General features: G+C 38.3%; 1 protein-coding gene across 1 annotated transcript in view; it reads right to left on the bottom strand.

Moving 5' to 3' along the window:
• LOC131243375 (uncharacterized) overlaps positions 1–13,356 on the bottom strand; it is a 67,466-nt gene that overhangs the window by 31,024 nt on the left and 23,086 nt on the right. Inside the window, exons 3-5 of the mRNA XM_058242697.1 lie at positions 9,464–11,632; positions 9,262–9,316; positions 5,885–6,033 (exon numbers count right to left, since the gene is read on the bottom strand). Of these exons, the coding sequence (XP_058098680.1) occupies positions 5,885–6,033; positions 9,262–9,316; positions 9,464–11,632 (2,373 nt within the window). The remainder of the gene's footprint in view (positions 1–5,884; positions 6,034–9,261; positions 9,317–9,463; positions 11,633–13,356) is intronic.

Raw genomic sequence — 13,356 nt, 5'->3', positions numbered from 1 at the left:
TCTCTTCTTTTTTTAAATCATAAAATCCAATGAGGGAAAGGGCCACATGCGCACCCTCTTTTATATCTTTACGAAAGTTCAAAAATTACAATAAACACCCTGTTTTGTGAATTTTGACGAAAATAGCGCTAGTCTAACTAAAAACACTCATAATGGCGTCCAAACACAACATAAACAAAACTAAATCCTATAAGCAAATAAAAGCTAAAAAAAACTAATGTGGACGATCCATAATCAATGGCCTGATTATGTGATCCAACAGCCCGATCGTCACATCTCTCCAATCCAACGGTCTAGATCACTCCATAAAGCAGCCCATGTGCACCTTCCCAATGTGGGGTCTTCTAAATGCTCGCGCATGTGGTCTTCGGCATGCGGCCCGATCATATGATCCAACAGCCCGATCGTCACATCCCTCCGATCCAACGGTCTAGATCACTCCATAAAGCAGCCCATGTGCACCTTCCTAATGTGGGGTCTTCTAAATGCTCGGGCATGTGGTCTTCGGCATGTGGCCCGCTTCCCCTTTTTATACATAAGCAAGGGTGTACATGAAGTAATGTCCTCATCACATACTCTAGGGACTCCTAGTAGGTGGGCCAAAATATAAAGGTTAGTAGGAAAAGAGTGAAGAAGTGGGTGCCCACAACTTATGTGCCAAAATAAGTGGATTCCATATGATTGTGATGTAGAACTCGGTAGCAGCTTTTGATTTTTATTTTTAATTTATGAAAGGTGATGCCCTCTTGAGAACCATGATTCCATCATGACCAACTTTAACTCAATGAATTTGGTGTTGTTTGCACTTTGTTGCTTCAATAAAACACCTGACCAAATCCTTCCACGTGATTTACCAACTTCTCGAACTGCATTTGATTCTCGCAAACGGTCCCATGTTTGGCACAACTTACTCATCAAAGTCTTTGTAATTCAATGGTCTGAATACCACAAACAAGGCCTTGACAAATGTAGCCCATGTCATTGTGGAATTGATTGATCCATACCACTAGAACCAATAGTTCGATTCGCCTTCCAAGTGAAAAGATGCAAGGAGCATCTTATCTTCTTTTGGTGGACCCTGAAATTTGAAGAATTGTTTCACATGATGCACCCATTTCTTTGGATCCGACCCAGCAAATTTTGAAAAATCAATTCAAGCATATCACCCTCGAACCGATCCTCCATTGTTGAAGTTGTTGTCATTTGAAAGCTTGGATTCTTCATGGCCTTTGTGGTTTTAGCGGGTTTAATTTCAAAAGATCTCATTCTGGATTGGGAGAGCTTCCATCGATTCTTTGAGTTCTCGCAGGGCGGACTTCACTTCTATCATATCTATCTCGACGATCGCCCATCTATCTTCCATCTTGTGCTTGGGCATACCCTATCTTGGTTATGATACCAATTTGCACAACCATACACAAATTATTGAGATAACTAGTCCAAATTCGAGGATGTATCGACCCTCCTTGCTGGATAAGATTGTTGGGGGAACCTTCTTCTTCTTCTTCTTCTTCTTCTTCTTCTCTCTCTCTCTCTCTCTCTCTCTCTCTCTCTCTAGTTTCTAATTTTCTATAGTACTTTAGAGAATAGAAGTAGAGTAAAACCTAGAAGTAGAGTAAAACCTAGAAGTAGACTCAATTACTATTTAATAATCTTTATCTCTACAGCCTCGTCAACATCAAGTTATTCATCATGTCTTCTTCCCAATCTTCTACTTTGAAACCCAAATCTAATGACCAGGGTTGGAAGTATAGGCACTATCATAGTGCTTCCGAAAAGTCCTACGTAGTGTGTGACCTTTGCGGGTTTATAAGGGTCGATGGCATTGGCTTGGCACAAGCAACACCACTTATAAACCTTTGGGAATTCCTCTTTCGTCACAATGCACTACATATTGTTTCCACCCCAATTCGTTTATGAGAAGGATGATTGAGTCTAAGATCATTAGTTATTTCAGAGTAGGGTATCTCAAGCTTTGACATTCAGTTGTTTCCAACTTCTATCAAAGAGGAGCATCTGTAGTCAGCCCACTTTGGATAAATCCATTCGAATAAGTCCATATTACAAAATTCAAACTTAAATTGATGAAATTTCAAATGAATTTAGATGATCTATGAAGATGTGTGGCTCACAAGTACATGGGATAGCCCACATTAATTTCCAACATGAAAGCCTCTTTTGGGCGAGTAAAGTTCTCACCTGTCCAGGGGCATGTAACTTTTGCTCCCTATTGGTCTGTGGTAGGAGTGACAATCCACGTGATGGGATATCTCCCTCATTTTAAATTGAATTTTAATGATCTTGAAGTCTATCGTATAGTACTCAAAAAGATTTACATAACGGTGGTGGTATTTCTTAGATAAGATGAATATATTATAGGCCCCACAAGTGAACAGTATACTCACCTCCCATTGATAGGCCAGGCCGGCATCATTCGAGGGTGGTTCGCGCCTTCAATTTTTGTCCAATTGAGTTAGTCTTGGAGTCCATCATAAAGTACTTTGAAAAATCCACAGGAACATGTGACTTACTGGGTATACATGATGAAGACATTTGTAAGGAAATTTCAACCATGCTTTGAACAACGATCATAATTATTCTTGATCTTCTATACCATCGCAACAAGCATTGAAAAAGCTTTCTGATGGTATAAAGTTCATGATATATGGGCCCAAGAATTGGAAGATTTGTGGTCCGCAATGATGAACGGATATGAAAAGAGTTATGGGCCTTATCCAAACACTTCTAAAGAATTCTAAGCTCAATCAAATATTTCTCTTTCATAAACCCAATTATTGAATATAATCATTTTTTAACATTTTAAATCAAAGAATAAGTCAAAGGAAGCTTCCTAGAAAAAACAATGAGCCAAAGAAATTCCAAAATACCATAATTAGGCATCTTCTAAGAATTTTTCCAATATTCCTTCTAACTTTTCTTATCTAAAAAAGACAAGGACAATCTTGTCCTTACATCTAGTGAAGGAGAATAAGGTACCCAATTTTATACATGCCCTTTGAAATGACCCTAATGTTCTCTTATCTCATAAGATTGCTATTAATGATGCCCCAATAAATAGAGGTGATTTCTATACAAAAAAAAGACATTTCGATCTTCCAACAATCATGTGTTAAGAACCTAGCCACAACGAGAGGAAAAAAAGAGAGAGGGAGCAAGGAGCAATGGAAGATAAGAAAATATGGTGTTTAGGGGTTGGGGGCTCAAAAGGATTATTTTGGCTTAGGCACTTGTCTCGATGAGCCAAACACCATCATTTGAAGACAAGTTGAATAAAGAGAATATCAAGGCCAAGGAGATAGAGAGAAAATTATCTACTTTCATTTATTCATTTTTTATTTTAGTTTAGTACTCTTATTATAGGTTATATTTAGTTTTTTTTTTTTTTTGTTAAATGCTTTGAAATTTGTTGAATTCTCTTTCTTATTTCTTTTCTTGGTGCACAAACTACAAAAGTGGGCAAATAGAGGAGCCCAACACATTCTCCTCTTATAATCAGATCACTTACTCTATTATTTTTACGTAGATCAATGATCGGAGTTTTGATTTTATCATTTTCGTATAGTTTTAGCACTCAACACATACCGCTTTGTAAGAGTTATGGCAACTCCAATTTGCAATGATTTAAGTCAAACCGCACCGAGATGGCCGTCTCCTTCCCCCCTGTCAATGGCCAGCTTAAATCAAGATCTTGTAACCCCCAGTGTAGTCACCAGAAAACTACGGGCGAGCAGATCACTATTTGATGTCGAACACGATTTGGCTTAAATCATTACAATTGGGACTCCTGGCAGTCACCACTAGCTCTTGCAAATCGGCACGAATAGAGCTAGAAATATATGAAAATGGTGAATCAATGCTTCAATCACTAATCTACCCAAAGATGATAGAGTAAGGGATCCGGTTACAAGAGGATAATGGGTTACACACCTCCTCTTACCTGCTTGCACAGTCTTCAACCCAAGAAAAGAAAGAAGAAAGAAGAATTCAAGGAATTTTAATTCACTAAAGATGTATATAATATAAGATGATGATAATAATAATAAAGAGAATAAAAGGGAGGATGCTTTCTTCTAGATATCCTTGGCCTTGATCTTCTCCCTTGATCAACAACTCATATTGGATCGATGGTGATTGGCTTCCCAAGATAAAGACTCAAACTGAAGTAATCATTTTTTAGCTCCATTCCCCAATCCCTTACACACAAACACTGTCCTTCTTCTTTTCCATTTCTCTTTGATCTCTCTTTCTTTCTCTCTTCTCTCTATTAGCTAGGTTCTCAACACATGAGAGTTTGAAAATCTCGATGGTTTCCCTCTTGTAGAAATCACCTCTATTTATGAGCATCTTTGATGATAATCTTGTAAAATAAGAAGATGTGTATGGCATTAAAGAGGACATATGACAAATTAGGTTAGCTTATTCTCTTTTATTAGATATAAGAACAAGATTGTCATTACTTCTTTTAGATAAAAATAGGTAATTAGAAAAAAAATATATATATCTTGAAAATTATTCTAGAAGTTGCATGATTGGGGTATTTTTAGAATTTGCTTGGTTCATGCACTTTTTAGGAAACTTCCTTGGGCTTATCCTTGAGTTAAAGAGATTAAAAATGTATTCTATTCAACAACCAAGCTTATTAAGAGGAAAAATAGAATTAGGTTTAAAACACTTTACAAGTGACTAGATAAGGCCCGCAACCCTTTGAATAGCCGCTCATCATTACGAACCAAGGATCTTCTAATTCCCGAATCCAAATCACATAATCTTTATACCATCATAAAGCATTTTTATGCCCGTTATGATGGTACAAAAGATCAAGAATAATTATAATAGTTGTTCAAAGTATCATTGAAATTTCCTCAATCTTGACCCATCTCACTTATGCCCAGTAAGTCACATTTTCTTATGGGACACATTATAAAATATCCACACATCTATTTGACAAAAGCTTTATAAGGATTTATAGATCTTTCAAAGTGGATTCCAATATCATCCCATTCAGACCAAAAATGGGGGTGTGAACCACCCTTGAACAAATTCTGCTTGGTTCGTCAATGATGCGCGAGAATACCAGTCACTTGCGGGGCCCATTAATCACAATATATTCATTTAATCCCATAAATACCACCACCATTACATAGATCTTCAAGTACTACATGATAGACCCGAAAATCATTAAAATCCAATTTAAAATGAAGGAGATATTGCAACTCGAAGATTGTTGCTCTTACGGCATAGTAGTAGGCAAGTAAATGTTACTCACCCCTAGAAAAACGAGTAAATTTTACGCGCCCAGAAGAGGATTTCATGTCGGAAAACAATATAGGTCATCCAATATACTCGTGGGCCACACATCTTAGATCATCCAAATTTATTTGAACTGAGTTTAATTTTTCTTATCTGGATTTATCCAAAATGGGGTGACTACAATAGCGGAATCTAATCAAAAAGAACCCCTTGCTCTTGACGGAGACTGACCTAGTTTTTGAACTAGAGACACTGGTTATTTAAATTTTAGAGTGAATCATAACAACCAGGCTAGCAAACATGTGATATTGCTGGGAAACAATTTAATAAGGTCATACTTGATGACTTGTGACCACAAATTGGCATGCTCATATTCTGAGAATTTGGAAGTTAAGGGATCCATTTACTCGATACCTGTTCCAATACTCAGATAATTTATGCAGCATAAAAATGCAATAACTTATATACAACAATGGAAAATTTATCTTCTTTAGTTAAAAGTAGAACAACTATTGTCAAATCAATATCAATGATATATATATATATATATATATAAAGGAGGCATTAAAAGATATCTCAAAAGAAAATAACAAATAAAAACTAGAGAAAGTACCTCGGATTTCTTAATATAATGTCTCAAATAGCGACCATAAAAAACAGCGAAAGCTCCATGAGATGCAATAGCTCTCTGCATATATGAATGTGCACCTTGTTCCAATCTTATGATTGCCTTCTTAGTATCTTCATATTGATACCTCGATACTGAAAATTAGAACAAAATAGAACTACACCAAGTCAAAACCAACAAAAAGTATAAGAATGAGATTCTATATACATATGTATTTACATACAAATATATATGAGATTATACACGAACTGACACCATTAGTTGGGACAAGGCTTTGATGAGGACATGGGCTTAACAGAATAGCTTGTTTTTCTTTATGGGTGTTCATCCTTTACCTTTATTTATTTATTTATTTACTATTATTATTATCAATATCTACGAACATGAAGGAACCATAAACTCAGCAAAAGAATGTAAGCACAATGGAAAACAGAAACTAAATTGCCGAGAGAACGATAGTTCTCACAATACCGAATAATGCACGACTGTTGTTAATAATTGGAAAACAGAAACTAAATTGATGAACGAATAATGCATGACTGTTGCTGCATAAGAAATTAACATGGAATCAAGGAGAAATTAGAAGGGCATATAGTTGCATGAAGCTTTAAGCGAAGCAGAAACAGATTTGGATGCGGGAGCAATGAAATGTCTGTTTCAAAATGTTAACAACTAACAAGTATAAACGGCTAGGAAGCGACACTGGGCACAGATCAGAAGTGTGATTCGAAGCAGGAAAAGCACGCATTTGGAAGGATCATGACCATTATAAAGACGAAATGAAAAACTAATCCAACAGATGCCATCAGGACCATGGTTATCAAAAACTGCAAATTGTACACCTAATATACGCGATTGGAATTGTAGGAAATGTTTCATAAGCCACTGGCTGAAATATATCCACTGCATAAGCTGCTCAAGGCAATTGTTTGAACATAAGCTGAGAACTATCTCAGTCCAAATCAATGAACCTCAAGCAATTCAGAAGCTCTTATCAGCATTTATGTTCCTAGCAATAGGACCAAGGTGTTCCGTATCGATCCTAAGGCCATTTTTTATTTTTTTATTTTTTGAGAGAACGATAATTTATTAGAAGGTGCACCAAGCATGCAAAAGAATACAAGCTAACTACAAACCAAAAAAGGAAAAGAGATTTACAGATTTGGCTTCTTTAGGGGCTGTTTGATTTTAATTTCCCTGGTAAATACAGGGAAATAAGTAATTATTACTTACCCCACCTGTTTGAAATTCACCGGGAATTACGTTTCGAAAAGCGGTCCATACAATACCTGTTATTACTGATTTAAATATGTGGGCCCCACCATGATATATGTGAGTTATCCACACCATCCATCCTTTTAAAAAATACATTTTAAGGCATGAACCTAAAAATTAAGAAAATCAAAAGCTCAAGTGGACCACACCTTAAGGAACAATGATCATTAAGACGTCAATGGTTGAAAGCTGTTTTCTCCCTAGGGCCTACATTGATGTTTATTTGTCATCCAACCTGTTCATATGGTCACACAGTCATGGATAAAGGGGAAACAAAAATATCAGTTTGATCCAAAACTTTTGGGGGTCCTCAAGAAGCTTTCATTGGTAGGAGTTCAATTCCCATTGTTTCCGGTGTTGTGGTCCACTTGATCTTGGGATGTGCTTCATTTTTCGGCTCATGCCCTAAAATGAGTTGGCTAAAGGGATGGACGGTATGGATAAGACACATCTTGGTGGGCCCCATGATTTAACATTTTTCTCCTCAGGTGACGTGAGGAGTGTTATAAATGAAAGGTGGCAGTCAACATCACCTTGGAAATCCAACCAGAAATACATTGGTAAATAATTATTACCCATTTACATTGAATTACCTCTGTAATTAGAAAATCAAACAGGCCCTTAACAAAAGAAGCCCAACCCACCAGAATCCACTTAAATCTCCCCAATAACCTTTAGGATGGAAGAGCTTCTGTTATGAAAAGCCCTCCTATTTCAATGGCCCCAAATAGTCCAAAAAATCCCCAAAATAAGCATCCTTCACAACACTTTGCCCCCTTCTCCAACTCCCCCCCTTATGCCAAGCTCGCATCAGGTCAATGACCAATCCTAGCATCACCCAATTCATATGGAACATGCCCAAAAAATGCTCCCAAACCTTACGAACAAAAGAGCAGTGAATGAAGAGGTGGTCCACTGACTCTGCCGCTTCCATACACATAAGACAGATATTGGACAAAATAAGAGACCTTCACTGCAAGTTATTGATAGTGAGCACTCTCTTATTTCCCACTAACCAACCAAACACCACCACTGGAGGAGCTCCATAAAACCAACAAAAATACGGAAATGACTGAATAGAAGACTTCTCATGGAGCAGACGATAAAAGGATCTGACCCAGAAACGACCGGAGCTGTGGGAGCGCCAAATCAAAGAGTCTGTCTCATGAGCGGCTGGGAATTTGTCCCTCAAAAGACCAAGGAGCTCTGCCATCTCCACAATTCATCATCTAACAAATTCCTCCTACAAGGAGGAGACCACAACACTAAACCGCCACAAAGCAAATAGCAATCCTTCAACAGAATATCTCTATCTGAAGAAATACGAGCTAAACCAGGGAAAGAATGGACAAAAGCCCAGACTCTACACCAACGTCTATACAGAAATGGATCCGGCTACCATTCCCCAAGGACAAGGAAATGCCTTCGCAAAAGTGGTGCTCAACCAAAGCAATCGCCTTCCACACAGCAGAAGCCCGATAAAAACATGACCGATTCAATCTCCACCCATCATAACTAAGCTCGTATTTTACCACATCTATTTCTCTCCAAATGCCCTGAGGCCAATGAAAATTGTCTACTTGAAAATGCCCCCCAATATACCCCAACCCGATTCTCTTGCGAAGTGGTTTCTTACTAACAGTTTGTCACAGCCACAGACACCCATCCATCAACACAAACATAAATGAAAAAGGAAAAAAGGAAAAAAGAAAGAAAATGGCCAACGAAGCCTGCCTTCCTATGTGGAAAAGGCCCAAGGCACCTCACTGGGTGAGGATAGTATAGTTACGAGTACTCTTTCCATCCAGATACATCATGAAATATGTGAACCCAAGTGACATGTATAAAGACAAAACATCTCTGACTGCATATATGATAAACAAAGATTATATATAAGTCATAGAAATGACTATACATTTGCATAGGATACTGAAATACATAATTGCCTGAGCATCACATCATTATGAAGTAACTATTATCAAATAAGAGTATTTCTGTTCGCCTAAAAATTGGCTGTTAACAAAATAAAATACAAGCAAAAATTGGATGCACACTTGTTTGAATACAAGCTACCCTACAGGAATTACCTTCTCTGGTGAAATTTGATTCCTCATCATATGGACCCAAGTCCATATCAAGTATCTGCAGGCAAATGTTACAGAATGAAATGGAAGTATTAGGTTCAGCAGTTTCAGCTGAAGTGGGACATGAAGTAAATCCTTAGAAGAAATTAATAACCTGACATTAAAACCAAACAGAAAATAACTATTAACAAAGCTTAAGAATTACCATGGCTTCAATATCAGAAAAATAAGGCACATCATTGTCACTTTCAGAAAGTATCTCTTCATGATCTGAAGTTGAGAAGTTTGTTGCTGGTTCTGAGAGCCCCATTTCACCAGGACCCAGTTCTGCATGCGATGAAGCATGTTTTTGTATTCCCATTGGCACGTCAACTTCCAGTTTACAACCACCAAAAGTATTTTGGGGATAGCTTTTAGTATGATCAGATCCTTGAACTGATTTCTCTAAGAAGGAGTCGGGGTTGTTTTCATGTCTCCTCATTTCTATTGTTGTAACATCTTGCTTTAATGTAACAATTGGAACACAATGTGGAGTTGCATGCACATTTGTGCATGTCTCTGCATCCTCACCTACAATACCTGCATGCCTGGAGGCTACAGCCAAGGAATCGTTCTCAGGAAACTCAGCTTTCACTGGATGACCACCACCTGGATGCTTGGAACCCAGTTTCGACAGCATCAGTGAAGCTACAGTGGATTGCACAGGTGTTTCACGCTCCTCCTTAATTGGGGCTGGTACTTGCTCACTAGCCTTCTGAGTATCACAAAAGTCTTTAGCTGAGGAAAATGATCTGGTAGTTCCCTCAGATTTGCCTTGCACCTCAGCAGGTGAAAAAACATCATCATTGCATGGGATTTCAGGGTCCTCTGTGTTCAGGGTGCACACCATAAACCCTTCAAGAAGTTCAGATGAATGAGGATTTTGTGAGGAAGCAGCAGAGACACTGAACTCTGAATCACAAACATTTTGCCTATGGCTGTGGTCAGAATGTAGGGGACCGTCAATATCATCTAATTCTGTATTATAGGCACGCTTAGTAATCACAAGGCATGTGTCCAAACCTGCTGATGCTTGAGGTTCACTTGAGTTGGGTATATCATCTTGATGCCCATCAGTAGGAGAACTCAGCAAAATGGAGTTTAGACCATCAAGGGAAGATCTATCTATCATGTCCTTCTCATCCACATCCACATCCATAAAAAGGAGTTCCTCATTCTCAAAGTTCAAAAGAGAATTTGACATAGTGATCAAATCACCATCTGTGATAGCAGCTGAATGGTTCAATCCATCACTAGATAATCCATCACTCAACTTGGGTTCCAGGTGGTGGACAACATCATATTGTGGAGAACTCAATTTCTTAACATCCCCACTGGGGAGTGCTAATGGATCTCTTATTCTGTTATCTTTGTGTTCAAGGTTTGCTTCAATTGGCATAGTCGGCGCAGGAATATCCTCAATTGTTCTCCACATATGTAAAGTAGGCAGTGGAGACGAATATACCAACTGATTGAATGAAGCACTACAATCTGAAACTGGCGAACTGAAGTTTTGATTTCCTCCACACCCAGAGCAAGCATTTCCCTGATTATTATTTATTGGATCGAGTGTAGACAAGGATTTTGTCTCTTCGTCATCAGCACTTCCAAATAGGTTGCTCGCCGGTAATGTTTGTGGTTGCCCCATTTCCTGAACACGTGGGCAATTCTGAAAGACATCCAGATTATCTCCAAGAATCTGCGGAATATCCTCGTGTAAATTATTGTGCTCAAAGGAGCGCCCAGTGCCATTTCCTCCTGCTTCATCAACTGAGACAGACGAAACATTTTCTGCAAAGCCATACAAGCAGTCGCTAGTCATTATTCCATCATCTTCAAGTGAGCCAACAGCATCAGCCCTCGTTATTTGACGAAAATCATGATCCGTGATAGCCCAGTCTGCATCTGGGAATCCAAAATCATCTCCTCCTGGCATGCAGTTCCCAACTGCATGCTCAGTATTAAGTTTCAACTGCTCTTGATAACCACCTTCATTGCCTGTACAAATATGCATAGCGGGTGGCACAAGAAAATCAAGACCAACAGAGTTACAAGGTTCATGGCAAATCCTCTTTCGCATGGCATGGTAATGGCTGCGAACACTGTCCACTTTTCTTTTCCCTGGCATCCATTCTTTTCCTTTGAAATTGCAAGATCTGTTCGGTCTTGGAAGGTTAGAGACAGAGAGCTCAATCTCAACAATGTGCGCAGAAGCTTCTGCTGAAATATCTGAGTCATAGAGGAGAGAGTGCCACCGATCCTGCAATTCTCGAATGGAAAATCGACGAGAGAAGCACACTGCTCCTTTAGCAAGTGACTCCAAGGAAGCACCAGCCTGTCAAATGAAAGACATCAAGAATGGAATTCAGTGGAAACAAGGGGGGAAGAAAAAGAAAGGAGAACAAAGGAAAACGAACATAAAGTAAAATTGACTAAATAATCAAGAAACAGGCAATGAGGTCATGCAAGAGAAGCTTACAATAGAAAGCTGGTGATCTGTTGATTGAGAACTAAAGAAGGAAAATGAAAATGAAAAAAAAAACAAAAACAAAAACAAATCGCTATAGGGAATTATACAGTAGAATTCCCTTTCGCTGTCATTTAATGGCATCTGATGCTATGTCCCTTCATTATAGCTTCTAATAATCACAACAGTGGGCATATTGGTAATTGAAAACTTAGTTTTAAAGCAGAAACAATGGGAACAGAATCATTAGGACTTGATAAGCACAAGATGTGATGAGTAAAGTTCCAAAACTCGTGTTAATGCCACTGTCACCTTCAAATAACTAGCTTGAGAGATTGATGCATTGGTCATCTCTCATATCTTGTCTCTCTATGTGTAGATACCCCACCTTAGGTGAGTCAGCTTAAGAATAAGGAGAAAATCCCAATAAACCAGCAGAATAAAAGACTCAGCCACTGGGCAAGTAACTTACTTGCCCCTGGTCGGGCAAGTAATTTTTATTTGGTCCCTCATGAAACATATAGAACCAACAACAACCAAGGGTGGCCCACATCCTCATTTTTTGTCCAATCAAGGTGATCTTGGAGTTAATTATGAAGTGTTTGGAAAGTCCAATAAGCCCACGGGTCACAAAATCGAGTCCCGCAAGAAAACGTGTCCTGATGAATCAAAGAAATATGGGCTACAATCACAAAGATATTGATCATAATTTCATCATTGATCGCAACTCTTCTTGATCTCATCATAAATAAAAAATTAGCAGTGGGCATTGAAAGAGCTTTCCAATGGTATATAAATTATGGAAAATGGGCCTCGGGATCGTGAGATCTATGGTCCGCAACGATGAATGGCTATCAAGAGAGCTGTAGAATTTGTCTAGCCAATTCTAGAGAATTCCAAGTTTTATCCAATGTTCGCTTTCACAGGTGAGATTAAAGAATAAAAACCCTTCTTAACCCCTTTTAAATTCCAAAAATAAGTCCAAGAATATGTCTAGCAAGTTCTAAACCAAGGAAATTCCAAAAATGCCCAATTAAGCAACTTCTAGAGAGATTCCTAGCTAACTACCTATTCTTATCCAAAAGTGGCAACGCCCATCAAAGATAAGAGGAAGAAAGCAAGGAGATACAAAGATGACTCTTCTTATCCAAAAGTGGCAACGCCCATCAAAGATAGAGAGGAAGAAAGCAAGGAGATACAAAGATGACTCAAAAAGGATTACCATCCGTCCATCTATATATATATACACACACAAACACACACACACACAAATTCCAGCAATCAAAGCCAAATTGCTGATCGAAGAAGAAGATCAAGGCCAAAAAGACATCCAAGAGCCTCCGCTTTCTTATTATTTTTCCATTAGCCTCCGTTTTCTTATTATTTATCCATTTGCTATTTGTATTCATTCATTATCTTCAATTCCTGTCAAATGCATTGAAATTCACTAAATTCTCCATCTTTTGTTCATATTTCTTGGTGTAGAGACCGTGCATACAGGCAAGAGGAAGTGCCTAACCCCTTCTCTAGTAATCGGATCCCTTGGATCTGGATTAGAATAGTTATATTAGAGTTGGATTCATTCGATTCTC

The sequence above is a fragment of the Magnolia sinica genome, chromosome 4 (assembly GCF_029962835.1).
Source record: "Magnolia sinica isolate HGM2019 chromosome 4, MsV1, whole genome shotgun sequence".
Classification (NCBI taxonomy): domain Eukaryota; kingdom Viridiplantae; phylum Streptophyta; class Magnoliopsida; order Magnoliales; family Magnoliaceae; genus Magnolia; species Magnolia sinica.
The sequence above is the reverse complement of the archived record's forward strand: the minus strand, read 5'-3'. Positions and strand labels throughout refer to the sequence as shown.